The sequence below is a fragment of the Bos mutus genome, chromosome 19, assembly GCF_027580195.1.
Source record: "Bos mutus isolate GX-2022 chromosome 19, NWIPB_WYAK_1.1, whole genome shotgun sequence".
Lineage (NCBI taxonomy): Eukaryota > Metazoa > Chordata > Mammalia > Artiodactyla > Bovidae > Bos > Bos mutus.
Genome location: NC_091635.1, coordinates 23,583,734 through 23,609,799, shown reverse-complemented (window position 1 = coordinate 23,609,799; position 26,066 = coordinate 23,583,734). Strand labels below are relative to the sequence as shown.

General features: G+C 39.8%; 1 protein-coding gene across 2 annotated transcripts in view; it reads left to right on the top strand.

The window, feature by feature from the left end:
• Positions 1-25,865, top strand: part of KAT7 (lysine acetyltransferase 7) — a 34,776-nt gene extending 8,911 nt beyond the window's left edge. The window contains exons 5-15 of one of the 2 annotated variants that reach the window (XM_005890335.2): positions 4,256-4,338; positions 7,217-7,306; positions 8,751-8,849; positions 10,982-11,092; positions 12,765-12,956; positions 18,322-18,411; positions 18,626-18,766; positions 19,786-19,879; positions 22,572-22,718; positions 23,315-23,421; positions 24,201-25,865. In XM_005890335.2, the coding sequence (XP_005890397.1) occupies positions 4,256-4,338; positions 7,217-7,306; positions 8,751-8,849; positions 10,982-11,092; positions 12,765-12,956; positions 18,322-18,411; positions 18,626-18,766; positions 19,786-19,879; positions 22,572-22,718; positions 23,315-23,421; positions 24,201-24,302 (1,256 nt within the window). In that variant the 3' untranslated portion in view covers positions 24,303-25,865. The remainder of the gene's footprint in view (positions 1-4,255; positions 4,339-7,216; positions 7,307-8,750; positions 8,850-10,981; positions 11,093-12,764; positions 12,957-18,321; positions 18,412-18,625; positions 18,767-19,785; positions 19,880-22,571; positions 22,719-23,314; positions 23,422-24,200) is intronic. The other variant, XM_005890336.2, reaches the window with a different exon arrangement.
• Positions 25,866-26,066: the final 201 nt, after the last annotated feature.

Genomic DNA, 26,066 nt, shown 5'->3' with positions numbered 1-26,066 from the left:
TCAATGACCACTGCTTAGAATAACACTGAATTGCTCACTTGGATAAAAGCATTCCTGCTTCTTGGCTTATTGTCCATAATAACAGATTTGGTTACAAGGAAATTAACTATGATGCACCATTCAGTTTATTGAGAACTCCTCCCAGTGAAAAATTCTTTAATTTTTCCAACAAAAACAGAACGTCAGTTATCTCCAAATACCTCATTGTATGGTGCATAGTTCAAGCGTATCGAGGACTAATAATAGAGTGTAGGGTGAATAAATTATGGTTGTATGGCCATAGCTATTAAGGAAATGAGAAAAACATTTTTTGATCAAGAGGCACTGAAAGTGAGGAGTATAGATGAGACCCTGACCTTTTGTGACTTTAGTAGTTTTAGGTCTTGTGGCTTTGTATGCTTAGAAGTATAAACTAGATAAATATTTCTTCTCAGATAGATTAATTATATCATTGTTTCCTTAAGAGTTATTTTTTCTCCTTACTGAGGGATTCTAGTAATGTTTTAAAAATCTTACGTGTGTTCTTTAAGTGAGCTTAGGTGCAGATGTTGGTCTAAACTTTTGTCTAGAGTTGGAAGGTGCTGATTGGGAGACAATGAGCCTCTCTTTCTGTCTACCAGTTTAGCCTTTGAATGTGGCCTCCAGGTTCAGAAAAAAGGTAGAACAGAAAAAGTTGCTGCTTTGCAGACTACCAGTATGTTTTCCCTAGTATTTAATTACCAGCAGTTTCTTAGGTAATTTCAACCCATCAAATGCATAACTAGAGCAGAGTTCCCCTGGATGCTATACCAGTTGTTACTTGAGGTAGTTGTTTCAGGCCTAAGTCAATTTCCTTGAGATAAATAATGAAAAACTAAGAATAGATGGTATTATACAAATACTAATGCAAGAGATAGCTAATATACTTTAAGAGGATCTCCTTGCCACACAGCAAGAGAAGGAATTTTCAACTCTGCTTGTTGCTGTCCATGCATCCTTAAATTGTTCCATTTATTTTATGTACTGTTTAACCGGTCATTCAGTGCTTACTGAATGTTTTCCTGTTCCAGGCACTGTTTTAAATTCTGGGGGTGGAGTTGTGAACATGTCAAATTCCCTACCTCTTGTAGCTTGTGGTCTAACTGGGGAAGACAAACAGATGTATAACACATAATCCGCTAGAGATGTGTGCTGTGAGGGTAGGATACTGCACCTGCACACGAGCGTGCCGTGTAGGGACAGCCACTCTGATACGCTGATACGTGAGCAGAAACCTGAAATAAGTGAGAGAGTGAGCCATTTGAGTCTGTGGGAGAGAAGCATTAAGGGCACAGGGCACAGCAAGTGGACAGGGTCTGGGGCAGGAGAGTGCCTAGCCACCTTGAGTAATGCTTTAGGGGCCAGTGTGCCTGGGCATATAGACCAGAATGGGGAGGAGGAGATGAGGTTAGAGTAGGGGTCTGATTTAAGTGTTATTTATGCCCTGAACTCAGTACTCTGAATGTGGTAGACCAGAGGGTAAATATAAATCTTTTGCATCATAGGGAAGTTTACTTTGACTTTTGGTTTTAATGTCTGGCAAAGCTTGAAAAGTATGAACTTGAGCTTCTGCAATGATCCTTGATCCTGTTCCACTCCTCGTCTTAGCCAAAACAATGTCATTAGGTTTGAGGGTGGGGTGTGTTTTTTTGGGTTTTTTTTTTTTTTTGGTAATTTTGGTATGAAAGTATGATGTGCTTGTGAAAAATTAAAACCCTTTAGGAGGGCTTGATTGCTAAGTAAAAGTTCTCCTTTATTCATATCCCCAGAATATGTCCTAGATATAAAAACTGCTATTGGTAGTTGTGTATGAATACTTCTAGTAAGTTCCTATACATACATAACACATGTATATGCGCACATATATTTCTTTCTCTGTTGTTATTTATAAAAAGGAATATAAACAATGGTTGGTTTGACATCTTAGATATTTTACATTGTTGGCACTCAGCGGTCCCTCTTGTTTAAAGGATATAGAGAATTCCATTATATTTGAAAGTTCAGAAATTACTTGAATTACCCTGTATTGATTGATATTTATATTGTTTCTCCTTTTTTAGCTTTTAAAAGCTATTTAGAACAGGACTCTAATTGATAGCCTTGTATGTATATATATTTTAGTGTCTTTCTAGAAATCTACTGGATGAATTCATAGCAGTGGAATTTGCTAGGTTAATAGAACAGCTATCATTTATAAACTTTTAATACAGGCAGATTGGTTTTAGTTGACATATTATAAAATAAAACAAACTTGAATAATTTATTTAGAAGTTACAGATAGATGCATAATATCTAAAAGGCTTGCTAGAGCCATGATACTTTACATTTTGTACATAGGTTTTGATCACTGAGGGTAGTTTTTGGTGTCTAAGATAAATGTGTGGATCTCTAAGATTGCATTTTTAATAATATGTGCTGTGCTGTGCTAAGTTGCTTCAGTTGTGTCCAACTCTGTGATCCTATGGATGGTAGATTGCCAGGCCCCTCTGTCCATGGGATTCTCCCGGCAAGAATACTGCAGTGTGTTGCCGTTTCCTTCTGCAGGAGATCTTCCTGACCTAGAGATTGAACCCATGTCTCTCTTATATCTCCTAGATTGGCAGGCAGGATTTTTAATAATATAGTCTTGGAGAAATGGCAGCCTGCATATTATTATATTAACTCTTGTTCTTGGGTATGTGTGCTCAGTCATGTCCAACTCTTTGTGACCTCTTGGACTGTAACCTGCCAGGCTCCTCTGTCTATGGGATTTCCAAGCAAGAGTATTGGAGTAGGTTGCCATGTCCTCCTCCAGGAAATCTTCCTGACCTGGGGATCAAACCCACGTCTCTTACATCTCCTGCATTGGCAGGAGGGTTCTTTGCCACTAGTGCCACCTGTAAAGCCCTGTATTAATTTTCCTCTCCTGCAATACTTGCACTGTTTTTACCCTTTATTTGTTTATTTATATATTTTTTGGCTGCTCTGCCCAGCTTGTGGGATTTTAGTTCCTCAACCAGGGATCAAATCTGGGCCCTCGGCAGTGAATGCAGAGTCCTAACCACTGGACCACCAAGGAATTCCGTGTTGCTGCTGCTGCTGCTAAGTCACTTCAGTCGTGTCTGACTGTGCGACCCCATAGACGGCAGCCCACCAGGCTCCCCCGTCCCTGGGATTTTCCAGGCAAGAGCACTGGAGTGGGTTGCCATTTTCTTCTCCAAAGCATGAAAGTGAAAAGGGAAAGTGAAGTCACTCAGTCGTGTCCAACTCTTTTGCTACCCTTTAAAGCTTACTCTCTAAATCTTGTGTAATTTTTAAATCTCTTTTAAATGTCTCCTTTACTACAAATTAAATGTCTTTTTTCCATGAAAGAAAGAATTTTGTAGATTTGCAGCTTAACTTAGCTAATTTATCTCATTAGCATTGTCTCACCATCTGTCTCAGTCTTAGATGTTTGATGAACGTTTTGATTGAAGAGACATATAAAAATGAAATAATCAATTACCTGTGTATTTTCACAAACCATGTGAAAAACAGAAAAATAAATACCCCTTTAGATAAAAAAGAGCTTTCTGTATTGTCTTTTCTAGTATTTTTCCTTCTTTCCCTTGCACAAACTACCTGTTTAAAAGTTTGATTATGTATTTTAAAAACGAAGTAGTAATAATTTAAAAGTTTGATTATAAAAGAAGCCTAAATCTTTAAACAAAATCAGCCACCCCTCCACAAAAATGAATATATTTAATCTGGTCCAAAATTACCAAAGTATATTTCCTCATATGTTAGAAAAGACCACTTCCATCTCCATCTTCTTTTGATTATTGTAAGAAGTTCAATTTAGATTGGATAACATTGCACAATAGAAACCACACTTATTAAATATATGACTTGATCAATTTAGCATAGGAAAGTTAAGTTCTACCAAAAGAAAATATTCTTGCTTATAACTTTGTGCCTTTTAAGTAAATTTATGGGTTTCTGACATTTTGGAATTTGAGAACTACGTGATCAGAAAAGAAGGAACTACAATTTATATTGAATATATGCAAATATGTTCAGAGATGGTTAGGTCCAACCTGTAGAAGAAAATAATTTATTGTGGGTGCAAGTTATGACCCTTGCCTTTGATGGATTTAATCTGTAATCAGACATATACTTGATAAAAATGGTATTGTAAAAAGGTTTATTTTAGTGAAAACTATTACTTTCCAAGCTTAGATCTTTCATCTTGAGGTTAAGTTTTTTCTTCTTTTAACAGGACACCTTACAGGAAAACACGAGAGACATTTCTCCATATCAGGATGCCCTCTCTATCATAATCTCTCAGCTGATGAATGCAAGGTAATTATATATTGTCGTTTATTCACCGTATACTTATTGAGTGCTTACCGTTTGCCAGGCACTTGGCTAAACAATGGGGATACAGTGTGAACAAGATGGGCAGGGTCCTTGTTCTTACATACTAGTGGAGGAAACATTATGAAACAGCTGTGTTTAAAGAAAGGAAAACAGACTCATAAAAGGATTATTGTCTGTAAGGAGTGCTTTGAGAGAAATTAACAAAGGGATTATCTATGAAATATTTGGAACGTCACCCTCTAATTGCATCAATATTTTCTGTTGAAAATTTTCTTCAAAGATTGCTAGGGACCTTTTCCACTAAGGAATAATTTGCATAAATATGTGGTCTCAGTATTTATGCATTAGTTTCTCTTACAAATCTATGAAGGTATTTTACTTTTTAAAGGTTTTTCTAAATTCTCTTCCTCTATGTCTGCTTCTATGGAATACTTCTCCTTTTTGTTACTCTCAATCATACCTACTCTTGGCTAATTCTTGTCTTACAATCTTGAAAAATACAGTTCTAAATAACTTTTGGAATTTGAAATAATGGATTTAAGAGTAGAACCTAAGACCCTATTTTGTATGTGTCTGTCTGGATTGTTGCTACCAAGGAGAAACCAAAAAACGAATTATGGACAAACAAGTTGAAAATGTTATTAATTAAACGCATTGCTCAGGTAGTATTTGGATAGGGTATCCAGGTTGGTTAGACCAAAGTATTAATTGTTGCTTTTGTGGTGATTATTTTGCTAACAAGGCCAGTATGACAGGTTTGTTCCTGTCTGGGCCAGATTCCTCCTGAGAAAAATGAGATTCCCTAGTTAACGTTAATCCTCCCTGATTCAGGAATGTGTTCTCTTATTTACAAGTGGACCACAGGAGAGAAAGCTTTTTTATGTGTTGTGTTTAGTCTTTCAGTAAAGCAGTATACTCTCGGTACTTGACGTGAATTTTGAGTATGTGGACCCTTACCCTTGTTTTCCTTCATCTCAACTTTCTCTTATAAGCAAGGCAGTTTATTCTGCTGACTGTAGAAGTGGTAGGTCTTGCCATTATCTTCATGTTAGTATGAGACCAGATCAAAACAGAAATAGCTCTTCCGTCTTCTCCTTCAGAAGCTGACAAGGCATTAGGTGCTTCTTTCTCTGAAAATAACTGTGATCCCTGTTTTTTTGGGGGAGTTGTCTGTTACTACTTGTCTTTAAATGTAATAATCTAATACTATGGATGGTTTTACATAAAAGTCTTCCTAAGGTATAAAATTGTTGGATGATAGAGAAAGACAATTTCCAGTTTGGGGAAGAAAATTTTGGAAAGAGAAACATATTTCTTGAACTTTACTCTTTTGTGGTCTCTGTTTCAAAGGGAATCAGACTCAGGATAATCCATCTTTACTACTGGACCGTGTGGTTAGAGGATCAGGAGTATTTCTGAAAGATACATATTTTATTACATTTAGAATCTCAAATGGAAACATTAGACTAATTCCTCACATTTATTAAAAGCCCCAGAGTTTTTAAAATACTTGGCATGCACAGAATTACTCTGACTTTTCTGATAAATGATTGCAATCAGCAATATTACCATTTTTATTCAATCAAAAGACCGTATTCAGTGAGTGTACATTTTCATGGGGAGAGGTATAATCAACATAGAAAATTAGTATGAATTTTATTTAGTGGTAAACGTTGTGAGAAACAAAAAGACTAAACTGAGAGTGACTGTTTTGGAGGTGACAAGGTGGCACTGCTTTTGCTTGGGCTGTGAAGAAAGACATTTTATCTGAGCCGTGGGTGATGACAAAGAGGCAGTTGTGTCTAGATGCTGAGTAGAAGGATGGGTAAGCTCAAAGGCTGTGAGGTGGGGAAAAAATGGTTGGGTTTGAAGGATGGAAAGTAGGCTAGTGAGGCTGAAATGTGATAGGAAATGAAGAAGTAGGATCCAGATCATGAAGGGCCTGTAGGCCTTGGCAAAAGGAGTATGCTTTTGTTCTGACAGCCATGAGAAGCATTCAGAGGGCTTTAGCAAAATACCAAAACACTTTTGAAAAATCACAGCTTGCTGGTATGTGGAGAATGAACTGGAGGGGGAAAGAGTTGACACAGGGTAGACTTGTGGGAAGGCCACTCTGAGGTTCAGGCAGTAGATGGTGGCTTGGACTGTTGGCAGTGGAGATGGTCAGAATTGGCTGAACTTGGGATGTGTTTTGGAGAGGGGCAGCCTGATAGACTTGCTGATGAATATCATGTGAAGTGGGAAAGAGAAGAATCAAACATCATTGATGTTCAAGTTTTTGACCTGATCGGTTGTTTAAAAAGTGCTACTATTTATTGCTATAGAGGAGTTTGGGGGTGGAGCAGATTTGTGGGAGAGTGTTAGTCGCCCTGTTTTGACCATGTTGAGTTTTAGTGTTGATGTGAAATAGGGAGTTGGATATGAGTCCTCACTGCCCAGTAGATGAATCTGAGACTGTTGGTAATTGAAGGTGGTTTATCTAAGGTCATAAATGCAGTTAGGTTTCCCTTTAGACTTGAAGTATCTAACCTTTTCTTTGTACTTCTTTACTCTGTTCTTGCACTTCCTCACACTTAGCATTGCACAGTGGAAAGAGGCTCAGAGTCATCAGACTTAGTTAAAATCCTAGCTTTACCACCATCCAGCTGTAATTATGTCACTTTCTGATTCTCAGATAATGGCTGAGAAAACAGAATATGAAGCTTGCCTTATCTGTTTCTTATACAGATTGTGCTAACGTGAAGACCCTTTGAAAGTGAAAGTACAGTGTAAATTCAAGGGATTACTGCTGTATTCTTACACTTTAAGTGAACATAGTTTTAGAAGCAGGTGGATTGATTGACGTTGTTGATGGTTGCAGGTGAGAGCACAGAGCCGGGATAAGCAGATAGAAGAAAGGATGCTGTCCCACAGGCAAGATGACAACAACAGGCATGCAACCAGGCACCAGGTACGGGCCTTGTTAACGCTCCGGCCGTTCACAGTTGAGAGCCGAGTCTTGGATTCTCTCTGCCCCATAACCATTGTAGCTATGTCCACTCCTCTTGTTTCCTGTGCTGCGTCTTCATAAGTGGTCTTCAGTCATAAACTTAGAAACAGTGCTTTTTCCAAATAGTAAATTTTCTAGAAACAAAACTTCTACCTCATAAATGAAGGAATCATGCTACTTGTGATAATAATAGGTAATCTTGATTATTTGCAAGATTATATTCTCTGCTCTATATCCTCATTTTCATCCACTTTCTAACCCATTATAATTTACTTTCAGGCCCCTCTACTCTGCTGGTATGTTTCCAATGGCACCAGTGACTTTTTCTTAGCATTGACGCTTGTTGATTATGTCATTTTTCTTCTACTTTTCTTTGCTGTTGGATTCCAAGATGCTGCTTTGCTCTAATCTTCTTGTCTCTCTGAACATTCATGCACGTTGATTATGCTTAATTCCTTGTCCCCTCCCCTGCCCCCGAATGCCTTTGGTGTTTTCTCTTGCTGTTTTTCGGCCTAGAACTCTATACTTATACCAAGAAGAGATTGTGTTTTTCCTTCAAGGCCTTGTGCAACTCTTAGCTGTTGTCGGAATTCTTCCCAAATCTTGTACCATTAATGAATTTCTTCCTCATGTATTCCTATTTGTAATGTTCTCAGAATGTTAGTTTAGGTTTTGGCACATTTTATATACTCATATCTCATCATATGGATGTCTGTTTTTGTGGTTAGATTATAAGTGGATAGCAGAGGAGGCATGGTGACGGGAAAAAGTTTGACTTTGGAGCCAGACAGGTCTGGATTTGAATACTGCGATTCTGTTACTCTAGCTGCGTGGTCTTAGGCAGGTCAGCTAACTTCCCTCAATTTTATTTCCTTGAATAATATCTACCTGGCAGTGTAGTCAGCTAAATTATGCATGTAAAGTACCATAAGTACCTGTCCTCAGTGCTTGGCAGGTAATAAGCACTCAGTAAGAGGTGGCTACACTTTTCTTCATTGTTTATCTTGGGTTCTATTCTTATTCAGTGTTTAAATTTTTATTCATTTTCCGTATCAGTGCTTGGAAAGCAGTAAGCATTCAATAAATGCCTAATGAATTGAAATGATCTTGATTTTATTCCTGTTGTTCCATCCTTAATCTATATTCCATTTGGATTAATATTAAAGTAAGTACATTTCCTAAACTCATCTTAACTGACAGGGTAGTGGTCTAGGTGATGAGGGAACCCCATTTGGAGTTTAAAAATTAACTGCAGCATTCACAGGGTGGCTGTAATATACTTCACATCCCACCCTGACCGTTTTTCCCTCTACCCTTTCTTTGGTGTATGTTACTTTCATTTAGAGACTTAATTACATAATGAGTTTTCTAGCTAGCTTCTCGATTTTCTCCTTTTTCTTTTTAGGCACCATCAGAGAGGCAGTTGCGATATAAGGAAAAGGTTGCTGAACTCAGGAAGAAAAGAAATTCTGGGCTGAGCAAAGAACAAAAAGAGAAATATATGGTGAGGATAAGTTAAATATTTAGTAGCATGAACTCTTGCTATCACATTTGATTCCTTTTGGTTGCTAAGATTCTGCTTTTCACACTTGCCATTTAGTATGCTCTGTAACAGGACTCTTTGGCAGTTAGAGTTCACTGTATATATAATTCTCCAACAAGAGTGGAACTGGGCGTCCTCAAAAAACAAATACTGTTAGAATTTAGATTAAGAAAAGATAGAATCTTCTAGTTTATAAACCTCACTTTAGGTTTAAAGGGTTAAATTTTCTTGTTTGAACAAATACGATGTTAACGATAAGGAAGAATATTCAAGCCAAGCATCAGTCCATGTCTTTAAATGAAAGAATAAAATACCTACACGATAAAAGGTTTTAATTGGGTGATATATAGTAAATCTTTTTATAGTTTTTTATTTTTCTAGTTTTAAAAATAGTGTACATTTATGACTTCCGTGGTGGTCCAGTGGTTAAGAATCCACCTACCAATGCAGGGTACATGGGTTCAATTCCTGGTCTGGGAAGATCCCATATGCCTTGGAGCAGCTAAGCCATTGCACCGCAACCACTGAGCCTGACTGCTGGAGCCCGTGCTCTGCAGCAGGAGAAGCCAGTGCAGTAAGAGGCCCCGCACCTCAAGGAAGAGTAGCCCCCATTCCCTGCAGCCAGAGGAAGTCCATCCCAGCAGCCAAGACCCAGCTGTAGAATTGGGCTTTCGGGTGAAAATTGTGTGCTTCCCCTCTGTCTTGTTCAGTATTTTTATCTACAGGTTGGGTAGAGATGTAATAATATGACAATACCATTTATTAAGTGCTTATGTGCTAGGCAGGCACTGTGGTTATGTTGCTCCCATAATCTTTGTTACAAAGATGGGTGGTATTTCAGCTGTTGTATAGATGGAAAACTGAGATTTAGATTATGATTTTCCCAGAATCATAAAGGTAGAGAGTGTCTGAATAAAAGCTCCTGAAATTTACCTTACATCTGCTTTCTAGTTTGGGCTGAACCTTCCTGGTAAAAAAGTACTGGATAGGATTTTTTAAAGCTTTTTTAAAAAGTACACAAAACTAGAAGAAATACTTAGAACCCAAGGCTTAGATGACAGAACCCCAAATTAAAAAGATATCCATCAAAGGGGCCCAGATAAGCCAGAAGAAATTTTAATAGGGGTAAAAGTACTGGTGAGTGGTTTCTTCATATGCTAATATATGAGTAAGGTCTACAGCATTCTTCCTGGAATGAGCCTTCTGATCCTCTTAGCCATTATCTTCTACTATCTTCCGATCCTCTTCACCTTCTGCTAGGAGGCGGAGTCTAAGAAGGAGTGGGAAGGGCTAGAATTGAAGGTTAAAAGGAAAGTTGCTCCTTTGGATTTTCTTTCTTGTGTATGGATACTTGTGTACTGACTGCTATGGTAAGATTTGATATTATTTATTTAAAACTGGATTATTTTTATGATTCTAGTTTTCAATGACTGTTCCCTCTTTTGTACTTGCTTAATATTTAGTAAAGCATTTCTCAAGGAAGCTAACCTTTTTTCCTGTAGACTTGGACTGGAGTTCTAAAGTGGGAGTATTCCAGTGCCTTTGGTGGATTGTGTTATGGTAGGTGCAGCAATTCAAGGGAAAGAGTTTACAAAAGCCTGCTTAGTCCAGCTGCTCCTTCCTACCTGTAGATTTTATTTTCAGCCTAAAATCTTAGAAATGAAGGCTTAGAGATTCTAGTTTTTATTTGGTTTTGTTTTTAAATGATTATCCAACTAGATCTCAGGATTCTAGAAGTTGGTAGTGCATTTGGGTTTTGTTATATTTTATTTATTTGTTTTGCCATGCACATTTTCAGAGGAAGAAATGGAAGCATAAAATTCTGAAGAATGAAACTCCCTTTAGGGGTGGTTATTAGGACATTTCCTTTCCAGGTTCACTAGAGTGGGTAGTGGGTATCTTCTGGAATTAACCTGTCTGATAGTTTGTTTTGTACTTGATCCCTAGTGCCTAGTATAATGGCTGGCAAATATTAATAGTAGGTACTAAATAAATAGGTATGGTTATTCTTGGCCCTCTGATTGGCGTCCGTTGAAATGCAATAGGTTAAGATCTTAGAAGCAGAAAGTATCATGCTCTGGTTATTTTCCTAGGAACACAGGCAGACCTATGGGAACACTCGGGAACCTCTCCTGGAAAACCTGACGAGCGAGTATGACTTGGATCTTTTCCGAAGAGCACAAGCCCGTGCTTCAGAGGATCTGGTGAGTATTAAAACTTCCAAGGTGAGGACCACTTGTGAGGGTCACTTGGAACTGCCAAGGAAAATTAGCACTCAGTTTCCTAGGGATTAAACATAACTTGCTGCTTGACTCTTTTTCCCTTCCCCCACGGCCATCCTTATTTGAGACTTCCTTCCTATTGATATTTAAAATTAATTACCCCTCCTCCCTTCCTTTGTCCCTTAAAGTTTTCCCTCTCCACCTCAACTCCTGGAAGGACCTATTTGGTAGAGGTAGTTATCTGGGTAGAGCAGTAGGTGCCCCTTTGTGTCAGTTGGATAATTTGCAGTTCTGAGAAGCCCTAGACTGGAAGGTACCCCTCTCTGTTGTCCTCTTAACCTAAATAGGAACTCCCCTTTGTGGGATTGCTTCAGCCTTTCATTGCAGCTATAAAAGAATGGGAGAGGAATAATGATCAAGGTTGTTGTCAGATAGTTTAGATATTTAGAATCTTTATGTCCAAAGAAACTTAAAGTTTGTAAAGTGAATTTCATCTTTTTTTTTTTTTTTAATTATAATCGAATATTTTATTTAAGAATTCTGGATTCTGTAGCGGTCCATGGGCTGGTTGGAAAAGAATTTCCAGACATGAGGCAGAATGAGAGGAGAACAGAGTTTCTTAGAGTGGGAGATGTTATTAGAACAGCAGGCTGGCTCAAGGGAGAGCTGACCCCTTTCTTCGGCTAGTTGCCAATTTTTATACCCTCAAGGCAGAGAAAATTTCAACTGGAAAGGTGACATTAAGTGATTGGTTAGAATGTTTCAGGGTGGGTATTTTACCTAATGCAGGGTAAAGGACCTGGCTGATTTAGATCAGGAGGCTCATGGCAACAGTTGCTACTGACCTTGGTTAATTACAGAAATTTTTGTCCTGTGACCTTGGTATAAGGCTCCATAGAGGAGACTTGTTAAAATTTTGGGAGAGCCAGGGTTTGATCGCTGCCCTTGTTTAGGCTGGGCTACAGCTGCTGGTTTTCTCTATCTTACCCTGGTATTGAACATTTCCTAGGCCAGCTTTTTAGAGCTCTGCCTAATTATTCTTCAGAATTATTTCTGTGACTAACTCATAGCCACTGAGTGGGGACAGGTATTCAAAAATATCTTCTACTTTCTAGCTTTAAATTCCAGAATTAAAGCATCATCCCTGTTTCAAAAGTGTTTTTTAAAGGACCCAAGTTGAGAGCATGGCCAGCATGGGTGCATGTCATGCAGATCCATACAGCTTTCTTTATAAAAGCTTTTGCACATGTATGAAGCGCATTCTCGAGAAGCTTTTGTTTAGTTTTAGAATGTTTGTTAAGGTGTAGGGAGTTTGTGATAAATGGTCTTTTAAAATTCGATTTGTTTCAGACTGATAAAAAGTAAAATTTTACGAAGGGCTTGTTCTGATGTTCAAGAGATGAGGCCCAAGTGGGTAGGTAGCAGAGAAAAGCCACTCTCAAGACCTGTGCTCTGGGCAGTGTAGACAGTACATTTTCTCTAGCCTTCCTAGTGACCCATGCCCCCATAGTCCTCTTCATTGCAAGTTTCTCATGAGCTAGAAGCCAGATATTATTTTTTTCATAGCCAGTTGTGGTGGCATGCACACAGCTTACAACAATAGAAATGATTAATTCTTATCCTCCTGTAACTTGATTTCTTCTCTGCAATACAGGAGAAGTTAAGGCTGCAAGGCCAAATCACAGAGGGGAGCAACATGATTAAAACAATTGCTTTTGGTCGCTATGAGCTTGATACTTGGTACCATTCTCCCTATCCTGAAGAATATGCACGACTGGGACGTCTTTACATGTGTGAATTCTGTTTAAAATACATGAAGAGCCAAACAATACTCCGCCGACACATGGTAAGTTGTCCGAAGGTCCATGACCACGGTGGCGATAAGCTGTAGGATGTCTAGATCGTTGTTTTCCAGTTGCTCAGTCGTGTCCAGTGCTTTTCCACCCCATGGACAGCAGCACTCCAGGTTTGCCTCAAAGCTTCCCTTTTGCTCAAGCTCAAGTCCATTGAGTCAGTGGTGCCGTCTAACCATCTCATCCTCTGTCATCCCTTTCTCCTCCTGCCTTCAATCTTTCCCAGCATCAAAGTCTTTTCCAGTGAGTTGGCTCTTCACATCAGGTGGCCAAAGTATTGGAGCCTCCACTTCATCATCAGTCTTTCCAATGAATATTCAGGACTGATTTCTTTTAGGATTGATTGATCTCCTTGCTGTCCAAGGGACTCCCAAGAGTCTTCTCCAGCACCACAGTTCAAGAGCATCAATTCTTCAGCACTTAGCTTTTTTATTTTCCCCTCTCACATCTGTACATGACTACTGGAAAAACCATAGCTTTGACTATACAGAACCAGTCTGTTGTTCCGTGTCTGGTCTAACTGTTGTTTCTTGATCTGTGTACAGATTTCTCAGGAGGCGTAAGGTAAGGTGGTCTGCTATTCTCATCTCTTTAAGAATTTTCCAGTTTGTTGTGATCTACACAGTCAAAGGCTTTAGTGTAGTCAATGAAGCAGAAGTAGATGTTTTTCTGGAATTCTCTTGCTTTTTCTATGATCCGAGGGATGTTGGCAGTTTGATCTCTGCTTCCTCAGCCTTTTCTAAATCCAGTTTGTATAAATATAGAAGTTCTCAGTTCACATACTGTTGAAGCCTAACTTGAAGGATTTTGAGCATTATTTTACTAGTATGTGAAATGAGTGCAAATGTGTGATAGTTTGCACATTCTCTGGCATTGCCTTTCTTTGGGATTGGAATGAAAACTGACATTTTCCAGTCCTGTGGCTAGTGCTGAGTTTTCCAAATTCACTGACACATTGGGTGCAGCACTTTAACAGCATCATCATTTAGGATTTGAAATAGCTCAGCTGGAGTTCTGTCACCTCCACTACTTCCTGACTCCAGGATGTCTGGCTCCAGGTGAGTGATCACACCATTGTGGCTATATGGGTCATTAAGATCTTTTTAGTATAGTTCTGTTTATTCTTGCCATCTCTTCTTGATATCTTCTTCTGTTAGGTCCATACTGTTTCTGTCCTTTTTTATGCCCATCTTTGCATGAAATGTTCCCTTGGTATCTCTGATTTTCTTAAAGAGATCTCTAGGCTTTCCCTTTCTGTTGTTTTCCTTTATTTCTTTGCAGTGATTACTTTAGGAAGGCTTTCTTACCTCTCCTTGCTATTCTCTGGAACTCTTTATTCAGATGGATATATCTTTCCTTTTCTCCTTTGCCTTTCTCTTCTCTTCTTTTCTCAGCTATTTGTAAGCCCTCCTCAGACAACCACTTTGCCTTTTTGCATTTCTTTTTCTTCGGGATGGTTTTGATCACTGCCTCCTGTACAGTGTCACAAACCTCCGTCCATGGTTCTTCAGGTACTCTATCAGATCTAATCCATTATATCTGTTTGTCACTTCCACTATATAATTATAAGGGCTTTGATTTAGGTCATACCTGAGTGACCTAGTGGTTTTCCCTGCTTTCTTCGAGTCTGAATTTTGCAATAAGGAGTTCATGATCTGAGCTATAGTCAGCTCCCGGTCTTGTTTTTTGCTGGACTGTATAGAGCTGCTCCATCTTTGGCTGCAAAGAATATAATCGGTTTGGTTTTGGTGATGACCATCTGGTGATGTCCATGTATAGAGTCATCTCTTGTATTGTTGGAAGAGAGTGTTTGCTATGACCAGTGCATTCTCTTAGCAAAACTCTGTAAGCCTTTACCCTGCTTCATTTTGTACTCCCAAGGCCAAACTTGCCTGTACTCTAGGTATCTCTTGACTTCTTACTTTTGCATTCCAGTTCTTGATGATAAAAAAAGATCTTGTAGGTCTTCATAAAACTGTTCAACTTCAGCTTCTTTGGCATTAGTGGTTGGGGCATAGACTTGGATTACTGTGATATTGAATGGTTTGCCTTGGAAACGAACAGAGATCGATCATTCTGTCATTTTTGAGATTGCACCCAGGTACTGCATTTTGGACTCTGTTGTTGACTATGAGGGCTATTCCACTTCTTGTGAGGGATTCTTGCCCACAGTAGTAGGTATAATGGTCATCAATTAAATTCCCCGATTCCGGTCCTTTTTGGTTTACTTATTGATTTCCTGAGATGTTGATGCTCACTCTTGGCATCTCCTGTTTGACTGCTTCCAATTTACCTTTACCTTGATTCATGGACCTAACATTCCAGGTTCCTATGCAGTACTGTTCTTTGTAGCGTCAGACTTCATTTTTACCACCAGACACATCTACAACTGGGTGGTGTTTCCACTTTGGCTCAGCCTCTTCATTCCTTCTGGAGCTATTTTGTTGCTCTTCTCCAGTAGCATATTAGACACTTACTGGCCTGGGGATTCTAGATTTTGACATCTTTCTAAATACCTCTCAGTGGTCCACAGAAATGGAATGAAGGCACAGGAAATTGAAAGCCGCATATTAGAGTCGGAGTATACAGCCTTTGGCAAGGCTGGTGCTGGGTGGCTCTGAAACACATGCTGTCATTTTCATCTCCCTGTCTTTTTCTTGCTGCCTGCTCTTCTCTGTTCCTGGGGTATGAATTACCTCTGCCCACAGTTTTTCTGACTCAAAGTGGATAAAAACAGATGGACTTCACTACACAGAACTGGGACAATGTGATTCACCTTTGTATCTCTAGCAACTAGCCTTGGCAATAAATGCCCCATAAATGTGTGTTGAAGGAACTCTTGCTTAAGAAAGACAAATTATGAAATTAACAGAATAGGTCCTTGGGTCAGCCTTTCCCATGAGTTGTTTAATGTTTGCTGGTTTCTGAACAGCCTTCTTGTTAAAATAGGAATAAACAGTTGAATCATTTTATTTTATTTTTTTACAAATGTATTCCTTACTTATTTTATAGTTTTAAGCCATTTTTCTTCTCCTGATTGTGGAATGAAAAGTCTTGTCTTGAATTTCTGCCGTGGAGCAGGGGTGGAGATTGGTCTGTAAGACGAGGAAACCTCTGTTTTTTCTTATTTCCATAGTCACAAGTGATTGTGGCTGTATCTATAGCCCAGCATTCCTATAGTTTCTGTCATAGTATTTGTCCCAGTTTGGTGCTAAAACTGCTTTTTTGTGTTCCCAGCTCTGGAGTACACTCTGGCCCAGAACCACCATTGCCAATTAAGACTGCAGTCTAAAGACTGCCCTTTAGACTGCAGCACAGTAGGCTCCCACTAGACTGGGTAGGGAAGAATGCTGGGAGTAGGGGCAGGTGGGTGATAAGTGAGGACTGGGCTTCATGATTGTAGACCATGAAGATAAGCTAATTCAGAGTTTGCTATGTGAAAGACTGGTATTTTTATTGATGTGAACTGCTTACTGTTTCTTTTTTCTTTCTGTTTATTTAGTGGTACTAACTAATGAAGTAGCCAAAAGGCAAGAAATAGTAGGGAGAGAAAACAAAGGGCCTATATATAGTCTGAGGATCAAGTAAACAGTCTGAATATTTGATAATAGCTACTGTATTATATAAGTTATAAAAATCAAATTTCACGGAATAGAAAACCTATTTTAATTCATACCTCCGAAGACTCTTGTTGCTTTAGGCATAATCACAGAAATGGGCTTTCTTGGCCTATTTGGCCAACAGTTTGGCTTCTGTTTCTGAACAGATAATGTTAGTTTATTCACTGTTGGGAAGAGCCAACATGAGTAAAGGGGTGGAGACAGGAGCAAATCACAGGTGGAGCTCTCATTACTGAATGAATATGTGGACTTATATGTGACAAATTGGGGCATGCTTTTTTTTAATGACTATTTTATTTTTGACTCTGCTGGGTCTTCATTGTGGTGGTTTCTCATTGCAGAGCAGGGCTCTAGGCACATAGTCTTTAGTAGTTGCGGTGCCTGCGCTCTATCTAGAGTGCTGGCTCAGTAGTTTCGGCATGTGGGCTTAGTTGCCACGCAGCATGTGGGTCTCCTGCATTGGCAGGTGAATTGTTAACCCCTGGACCACCATGGATGCCCTTATGACTCTTTATTGACTAAAAGAGTCAGAATATAATTTCATAAAAAATATTCATGTATATGCTTTTTTTGTTGTTTAGTCACTCAGTCATGTCCGACCCTGTGACTGCATGGACTGAAGCACACCAGGCTTCCCTGACCATCACACTTTCCCAGAGTTTGCTCAAACTCATGTCCATTGAGTTGGTGATGCCATCCAACCATCTCATCCTCTGTTGTCCTCTTCTCCTGCCCTCACTCTTTGCCAGCATCTTTTCCAGTGAGTCAGCTCTTTGCATCAGGTGGCCAGAGTATTGGAGTTTCAGCACCAGTCCTTCCAACTAATATTCAGGATTGATTTCTTTTAGCATTGATTGGTTTGATCTCCTTGCTGTCCAAGGGACTCTCAAGAGTCCTGTCCAGCACCACAGTTTGAAACCATCAGTTCTTCAGCATGCAGGCTTCTTTATGGTCCAACTCTCACAACTGTACATGACTATTGGAAAAGACATATGCTTTTAATGATATTTTTTAAAGTATTTACATAAAACCTTTCAAAAAGTCACCTATTTACAGTAGTGGCTTCCCTGCATTAAATCTGTGAGCACTTGCAGGTGAGGAAAGGGGTACCTTGTGCCCTCTTGTGGCCAAGTTGTTGTCTCCCCACCCCCCACCCCAGCCCTGTCTTCCTGTTGCTCAACCAGGCTTCCTTGCCTATTTTTCTAAAGCCACAGAAGGACATGTCCTATTTCAGTATAGTACAACAAAGGGAACATTTGGAGACGGGGCATGGTTTGTATCACTGGGTCTGTTTTCTAATCTGAAAAGAAGACCATAATGGTTTAGGTGGTAATGAGAAGTTACTGGTAAAGGTGAGAGTACCTTTACTTAGCAACTCTTAAGCTGCTGGAAATAAGCTGCTTAAGAATTTCCTGTTGGCACAAGCCATTTTATAATAAGCCTGGGTATTTTTTATTTATCTTACTCTTACATAGTAGAAGATCTAATCTCCTAGGTTGGAGCAGCGCCAGAAAATAATCCAGAAAACTTGTTCCAAACTACTATAAAAATCCAGAAATATATTGCAGTGAATTTAGAAGTCTTTGTTTCACTAAAAGAAAAAAATCCATTTTGCTGTCAGTTTGTCAGACTGTCCATCTCAGCTAACCCAGTTCAACCTGTGGTTCCTTTTCCCTTTTGAGCAGCAAGTCTTACTGGGAAGGATTGTTTGCCTGATGTGAATTCCATTCTCTTACAGGCTAAGTGTGTGTGGAAACACCCACCTGGTGATGAGATATATCGCAAAGGTTCAATCTCTGTATTTGAAGTGGATGGCAAGAAAAACAAGGTAAAAATGGTGATATCAGAAGAAGGGATGGAAATGTACTTTCACCAGTTTCAGAAATTTATCTCCAGCTTGTAAAGAAGATAGAACTTTTCTATTGGCCAAAATACAGTTTCTGCTTCATTAACAATAATGGCGTGATCTTTAATTTTAGGCCTTTATCTGATAAGTATAAGAATCACATGCTGACACATAAATGCTGTTCCTTTACTTCCAGATCTACTGCCAAAACCTGTGCCTGTTGGCCAAGCTTTTTCTGGACCACAAGACATTATATTATGATGTGGAACCCTTCCTGTTCTATGTTATGACAGAAGCAGACAGCACTGGTTGTCACCTGATTGGATATTTTTCCAAGGTCAGCGGGATCTGGAGATTAAGAAGCTGATGACCAGAGCAGGGTAGTTGATGTTGGCATATGAAGCCTCAAATCACTGACAGAAAGAGGCGGTTCCCTGGGCATTGATGATTGCCCTTCTCTTAAAGGGTGGCAGGGGGTGGGGTGGACATCCACGTATCAAAGATTATTTAATGAAAATGTGCAGTCTTTATGAAAAGCTTTTGGTTTATTCATTTCTGGACTTGTGGGTTGAAGCTGCCCATTAGTTGCTGGCCAGCACCCGGCCTCCTAACCCACAAGCCCACATCTTGCCATCCAAGCCAGCCAACTCTCCTGGCTTTGCTGTCCTCTGTGTTATTAGCTTAAAACCAGGAAATATGTTCCTTTTGCCTGGTTTTCTAGCTGGGCTCCTTCAGTGATAACACCACTACACCTTTAAAGATTCAAGGCCAGATTTTGCTTATAGCTTTTCAATATAGCAACTTTATTGAAATATAATTTTCACATACCATACAATTCACTCATTTACAGTGTACGATGCCGTGGGTTTTAGTATAGTCACAGAGTTGTGCAGCCACCATGCAGTCACCACTATCAGTTTTTGTTACTCCCAGTTTGAAACACCGTACCCATAAGTAGTCACTCCTCATTTCCACTCATTCTGTTTGCAGGCCCACTGTCTCTATTTAAGCTTGCATATTCTGGACATTTCACATAAATGGAATCATACAATATGTGATTTAAAGAGTGCTACTCTAGACTGGATTCAGTGTTCTAAACCTTCTTGCCTTGCTCTTTGCCTCTAAAAAAGAATCCTAGAGTCATTGCCCTAACGGTGAGACTGGAGGTCTCAGCTAGGGAAACCCTGAGATCATCAGCATAAAGGGTGTGGATATACCAGCTATAAGGCCTGACAGCCACTTCCCAGGACTAGTTAGCATATATTTTGCAAGCAGCCTTGCTTGTATCTGGGACTGCTGAGACACCTTTGGTCCCGTATTCTTCTAATCTTCTCATCTGTTTGCTCTTGATTTTAGGAAAAGAATTCATTCCTCAACTACAATGTATCCTGTATCCTTACCATGCCTCAGTACATGAGACAGGGCTATGGCAAGATGCTCATTGATTTCAGTAAGTAAAACAGCCAAGTCCTAAGTTGCACAAGCAGGGACTATTGTATTGTCTTTTTGTCCTATGGTCTGTCTTCACAATTCCTGGCATATAGTGGAATTACACTCATATTAAGTGAGTGAGTAAGTGGAAAAAACCTGAACATTGTCAGTTGGCCTGATACACATTGAACACTCAGATGAATACAGGACCCTGAGTTGGTACCTAATAGTCTGCTGAGATATAGAGGATAGTAAAGTAAGCTCTTTAGTATTATCCTAATGTGAGACTTATGAATAGCACTGCTGCTGCTGCTGCTGCTGCTAAGTCGCTTCAGTCGTGTCCGACTCTGTGCGACCCCATAGACGGCAGCCCACCAGGCTCCCCTGTCCCTGGGATTCTCAAGGCAAGAACACTGGAGTGGGTTGCCATTTCCTTCTCCAATGCATAAGAGTGAAAAGTGAAAGTGAAGTCGCTCAGTCGTGTCCGACTCTCAGCGACCCCATGGACTGTAGCCCACCAGGCTCCTCCATCCATGGGATTTTCCAGGCAAGAGTACTGGAGTGGGGTGCCATTGCCTTCTCCGATAAATAGCACATTCATCTGTAAAGCTTCGAATTTGTTTATGGGTGTTAAGTTCAGTTTTGTAAGTTGTTCTCTAAAGGCATTCGTGTACCTGATAGAGGCTTTGGGTCTTATTAATCATGAATGCTGTATTTGGGAATTTGCCTACTCGGTAAAATTTATTTGTAACCCTAAAATCAAAGAACATACACATGGCAGGGAAAAAAAAGTCACCACATGTTTCCAGATGAGGTCAAACAGATACTTATTTGGGCTTTGTTTAAGCTGGTGTCCTTTAGAGCCATGTTGTTCATATTTTTATGCTTTTTGTTGCTATTTTTATCTTTTATTATTATTTTTTTGGCCATGCCACATAACTTGTGGGCTCTTAATTCCTCTGACAAGGGATCAAACCCAGGCCCTCAGCAGTGAAAGGGTGGAGTCCCAGCCACTGGAATTCCCTGTCGGTTTTCAGTGGCCCCTGAGCACAGTGCTGAAGTACTGTCTAGTAAGGCTGTGATGTGCCTTCCAGAAAAAATGTGTTTTATAGACAGGTTTTTATTTAGGCATTCGTGATTGTGCTGTTGGCTTTTAGTTCAGTGTTAAGTCAACAGTATGTATTAAATAGGTGTCTTTAAATAAAAATGCATAAAACAAAGTTGGTTATATATTGATTGGTTGATGAAAATGTGATGAGGGGCCCACAGGAACCTAACCCTGTATTTACCCCAAGAGCAATGGTTCAATATAGCTTATTCAGTGTTTGCTGTGACTTTATAGAATATAATTTACTGTAAATAATGAGATTCAGCTGTATTTTATTCCATGTTCACTGTAACATGATGTATTTTGGTCAAATTAAAATTCCTAGAATCAGCTTTTTGATCCTTTTTTTAAGCCACCTGGTTAGAGAGAAATCAGGAAATGGCCTAACCCACTAATGGAGTTGAGGGGATTGTGTATCTTTGAATAGGTAACAACTATTTTGTAAGCTTTGTGGAAATTTTCAAACATACACCAAAGAAGCGTAATAGTATAATAAATCCTCCTGTAATGATTACCATTTTATGGCTAGTCTTGTTTTACCTGTAGTCCCACCCTCAGTTATCTTGGTATCTCTAAAAGTATAAGGTCTGTTATACCTAAAAAAGCCCTACAAAACAAAAAAGTCCTTAATGTCATAAAATATACTATTCAAATTTTCATTATTTTGTGATTTGGTTCTTTAAAAAAAAAAGAAGTTGTTTTTACTCAGATAGAGATAGAACTGTGTAGCTTATAAATCAGTTTTTAGTTTAGAGGTTCCCTGCCCCATCTCTTTCTTTTCTTTGCTATTTATTTAAGTTGGTTAAATAAATAGTAGTTTGAGTTTCCTGAAGTATGAGTTTGCTGACTGCATCCCCCTGGTGTTGAAAGTTAGATGTTTAGCTGTTAAAACTGGAGACTTTGTGAAATTCAGATCATGTCTATTCCCATCTGCTGCCCACTACCAATATTTCATAGGCAGTACTGAGATAATCCATTCCTTTTTTCTTTTAAGAGTTTTTAGGGTTATATAAAAAAATTTTTTTTTTTAAATTATTTTATTTTTGGCTGCATTGGGTCTTTGTTCCTTTGCTTGGGCTTTCCTAGCTTCAGCGAGCCGGGGCTACTCTTTGGTGTGGTGTTCAGACTTCACATTCCGGTGGCTTCTCTTATTACGAAGCACAGGCTCTAGGCACTCAGGCTCAGTAGTTTCGGCTCTTGGGCTCTAGGGTGCAGGCTCCTCAGTTGCGGTGCACAGGCTTAGTTGCTCCGAAGCATGTAGGATCTTCCTGGACCTGGCATTGAACCCGTGTCCCCTGCATTGGCAGGAGGATTCTTGTCCACTGCACCACCAGGCAAGTTCTGAGGTAATAAGTTTCTAGTGCAGGCTTCCACTAGAAGGCTTTTATATTAAATGTCCATTATAAGTAAATGTGAAAACACATTAGTCCCCTTTTGTTTGTACAAAGGCAGTCAACTATACTACAGCTAATACATAGCATTGCGTTAAATCACTGAACCCTGATGGATATTGCCAAGCAGACTCTACTCCTTAAATCTTTATCCATTTTGGTATGCTGTTCTTATTAGGATGAGATACAGTATCTGCATTGTTCTCTGGCAGGTTATTTGCTTTCCAAAGTGGAAGAAAAAGTTGGCTCCCCAGAACGTCCACTCTCAGATCTGGGGCTCATAAGCTATCGCAGTTACTGGAAAGAAGTGCTTCTTCGTTACCTGCATAATTTCCAAGGCAAAGAGATTTCTATCAAAGGTTGGTTTTTTTGCTCTTAGAGAATGTTACCTAAGATGTTTGCTCCTCTGAATATTCTGACTTTTCTGTTTGGCCCTGTTCATGTTTTGTAATCAGCGAAGATAATGCCACATTCTGTGTTTCATCTGAATATGAGAGTGGAAGGCTCACTAATGTGGACCACTCACTAAGGTGCCTAAGGATTCCAAAGCATTTGGCCCTAGAGACTGGTTATATGATTTGGTTTCTCAAATTTTAGGTTGCTAACACTTTATTTCACAAAATTCTCAACAAAAGCAAGAAAGAAAAACTTCAAGTTATTTGGCGCACACCGGAACTTCTAACATCCCAGAATATTTATGCGAAGAGTGAAGTAATTTAGTTTGTTCTTTGACTTCAGTTTCTATAGGAGCCAAAGTGGTTTCCTGCTGTACTGTCCCTCTTTTGTAGTTATTTTAAGTGGTCAAATGAATACTTTATAAACTTCTGGACAGCTTGGGTCAAGTAGCAAAGATTCCAAACATTTGGAGTCTGTGTAGATTTCCTTCAAAGGAAAAGGGTCCTTGGTAGGGGGGTGGGGAGGTCTGCATTTTGAGCAAGTAGCTCTTCTGTTTCAGAAATTAGCCAGGAGACAGCTGTGAATCCTGTGGACATTGTCAGCACTCTGCAAGCCCTTCAGATGCTCAAATATTGGAAAGGAAAACACCTAGTTTTGAAAAGACAGGTAAAGTTTCTGTTAGCCTTTTACTCATTGCTTTATGTCTCTTGAGGCCTAGCAAAGTGGAGCCTTCACACCTTAAAGTGTAACCTTCCCTTTTTAAAGAGTCTGACTCCATGCAGCTTTTCCTTGGTCTCATTGTTAGGCTTGTCTCTGACTGTTCCCTTATCAGAAGCTTTTAGTAAGCTCCTGTCTCACACTTGGATGACACAAGCATCAACAGCTCCAGTTAAGCAGCTTTATGTTGCACTGTTGTACTTCTGTCCTTTGATGATTTTCTTACATCAGAGAAGAGTGCCCATCTGTGGAGGAGAATCTCCATAACCTTCAGGGCCTGCAGAAGTGGTTTTAAATTCCTTTAACAAATGCCATCTCAGCTGATGTCAATTTAAAAAATGTTTTCAGTTGACTTACAACATTTACTCTGGAGGGGCCATGGCAACCCACTCTAGTGTTCTTGTCTGGAGAATCCCATGAACAGGGAAGCCTGGAAGGGTTGCACAAAGTCAGGCACGACTGAAGCAACTTAGCATGTGTGCACAACATTTAATAAGGGAAGATGGGTAATGATTTTCAGGTCTTGCTGAGGGCATAATAGGAAGAAATGGATTAGGTAGGAGAACATTAGGTAAATCAAAAGAACTTTTTTTATACCTGTCTCACACCTTAGTATATTATGAAACCTTTGGTGATTTCTTCTTTGCTAACAATCATTTTGGAATCCACATATAAAGATGTTTTAGTTGAATGCATATAATAGTTTTTTTCCCATTGTTTTCTCTCAGGATCTCATTGATGAGTGGATAGCCAAAGAGGCCAAAAGATCCAACTCCAATAAAACCATGGATCCAAGCTGTTTAAAATGGACCCCTCCCAAGGGCACTTAAAGTGACCGGTTACTCCGAGCCAGCGAACCCCAGCAGTAGGAATCCGTACCCTAGGGATCTGTCTGTCATTTCTGTTGCTCTTGTGATTGGCAAGTACAGTATCCTTTGGGAAGGCCATCCCCCTCAGGACTGTCCTGGCTCCGACCTTCGTGTACACTGCAGACGCTGGTTCTGAGGAACTGTTGTTTCGGCCTCAGTGAGGTTGCCTGGATGGGATCTCTATTAGACTTGAGTGCAGATCCCTTGTAGCACTGACCCAAGGTGTTCTGTTTTGGTACTGTACCTGTCCAGTCACTGGTTCTCTCCTCTGGCCCCATGAGGTTGTGTCGTGTCTTCTAAACTTTGTAATAGTGCTTCTTGCCACCTGGTCACCAGACCACCAAGTACGGTTACTGCCACCAGGACCTTTCCAGTTATTCCTTACATGTGTTTTTGGAGGGGCAGGGAAGAGGTGACACTTCTGAGTGTGTGTTGGGAGGGGTCCCTTCCCTTTGGATTTCATCTCACTTTAAGTTATTTCCTCCATTTTTACTGAAAGACCTGTTTTTAATCAGTATCAGGCTGACCAGAGCCAAATACTTCTGAAGACTCTTGAGGGATTAGTCTTGGTTACAGCATATGCTCTAAATGAGATGGAGAAAAGAATTGAGAGGTGGTGATTCTCTATTTGGATTTGAGTTCACCTGTGAACAGTGGGCAACATCTTGGTGAAAGGGAATGAAATACTACTTTTTGCCTCACGAGAAAGTGCCCAGTAGTAAATGTTTTCTTCTCTTTACTCCCTGCCTCTTTTTACTTTTGCAGGTGCCAAAATAATTTCCAGTTCTCCCTTTCATGTTGCATGATAACCGGTTAATTATATTGCAGAAACCTTTCACCAGTACCGGTCTGATATTGCACACCTAAGTTGCACATAAGTTGCATTGCTTTTGTCTGAACATCCTTGGAGAAGTGATTGAAAATGACTTCCGTATCTCAGCCCATGACTCAGCAAGGCAGAATGGCCACCCCTGCCAAGGTTTGCTTTTCTTTTCAACAGTGCCTCACCCTCCCTCTAAGGACTAAAGTGCTTATGCCCTTCCAAGAACTCCATTTCCTTTTTGGGATTTACCACCACCCCCCATTCTCTGGTCTCCTCTATTTTTGGTGTCGTTTAAGTGAAGGAGGAGATGCTCCCTCTAATTTCTCTAGCCCGTTATAACCTGCTATCTTGGGGCAGCTTTTGATGTATGACATGTCACCCTTCCCAACTTGGTCTCCGGCAACACCGCTGTCTTCATGTGGAGCCCGTACCACAATCCTAACTCTGGTCATTTGTGCCTTTCTCTTGTCATCTTTGTACACTACTTATATTCACTGTGGGTTGGGGGGAGCTAACTTTAAGCATGTTCAGTGGCAGCTCCCTGCCAGTTTCAGTGTCACTGTTAAAATTTACCCAAAAGCAATTTCACTGGGGGTTTTCTTAAGGGGTAAAGGCCTTTTACAGAAGCTAACCCTTCCCCAAATGTGGTAGAATGTGCTGTTCTATATCTACTCTTCAATAAAGCATGTTCTCTGCTGAAATTTGTTTCACCCAGGAACTCTCATTTGAGTGTGAAATGGTGCCACTGGCCTACCACTAATAAATGCACTTGAGGTTTATTTTCTAAGCAGTAAACTGACTGTTCAGGGACATGATTTGTGGGTGGGGAAAGTTGTTTTTTCCTCTGATGCAGGCTATCTGGAGGGAGTGCTTAACTCTGAGCTTGTCTAGTTGCTGGAGTA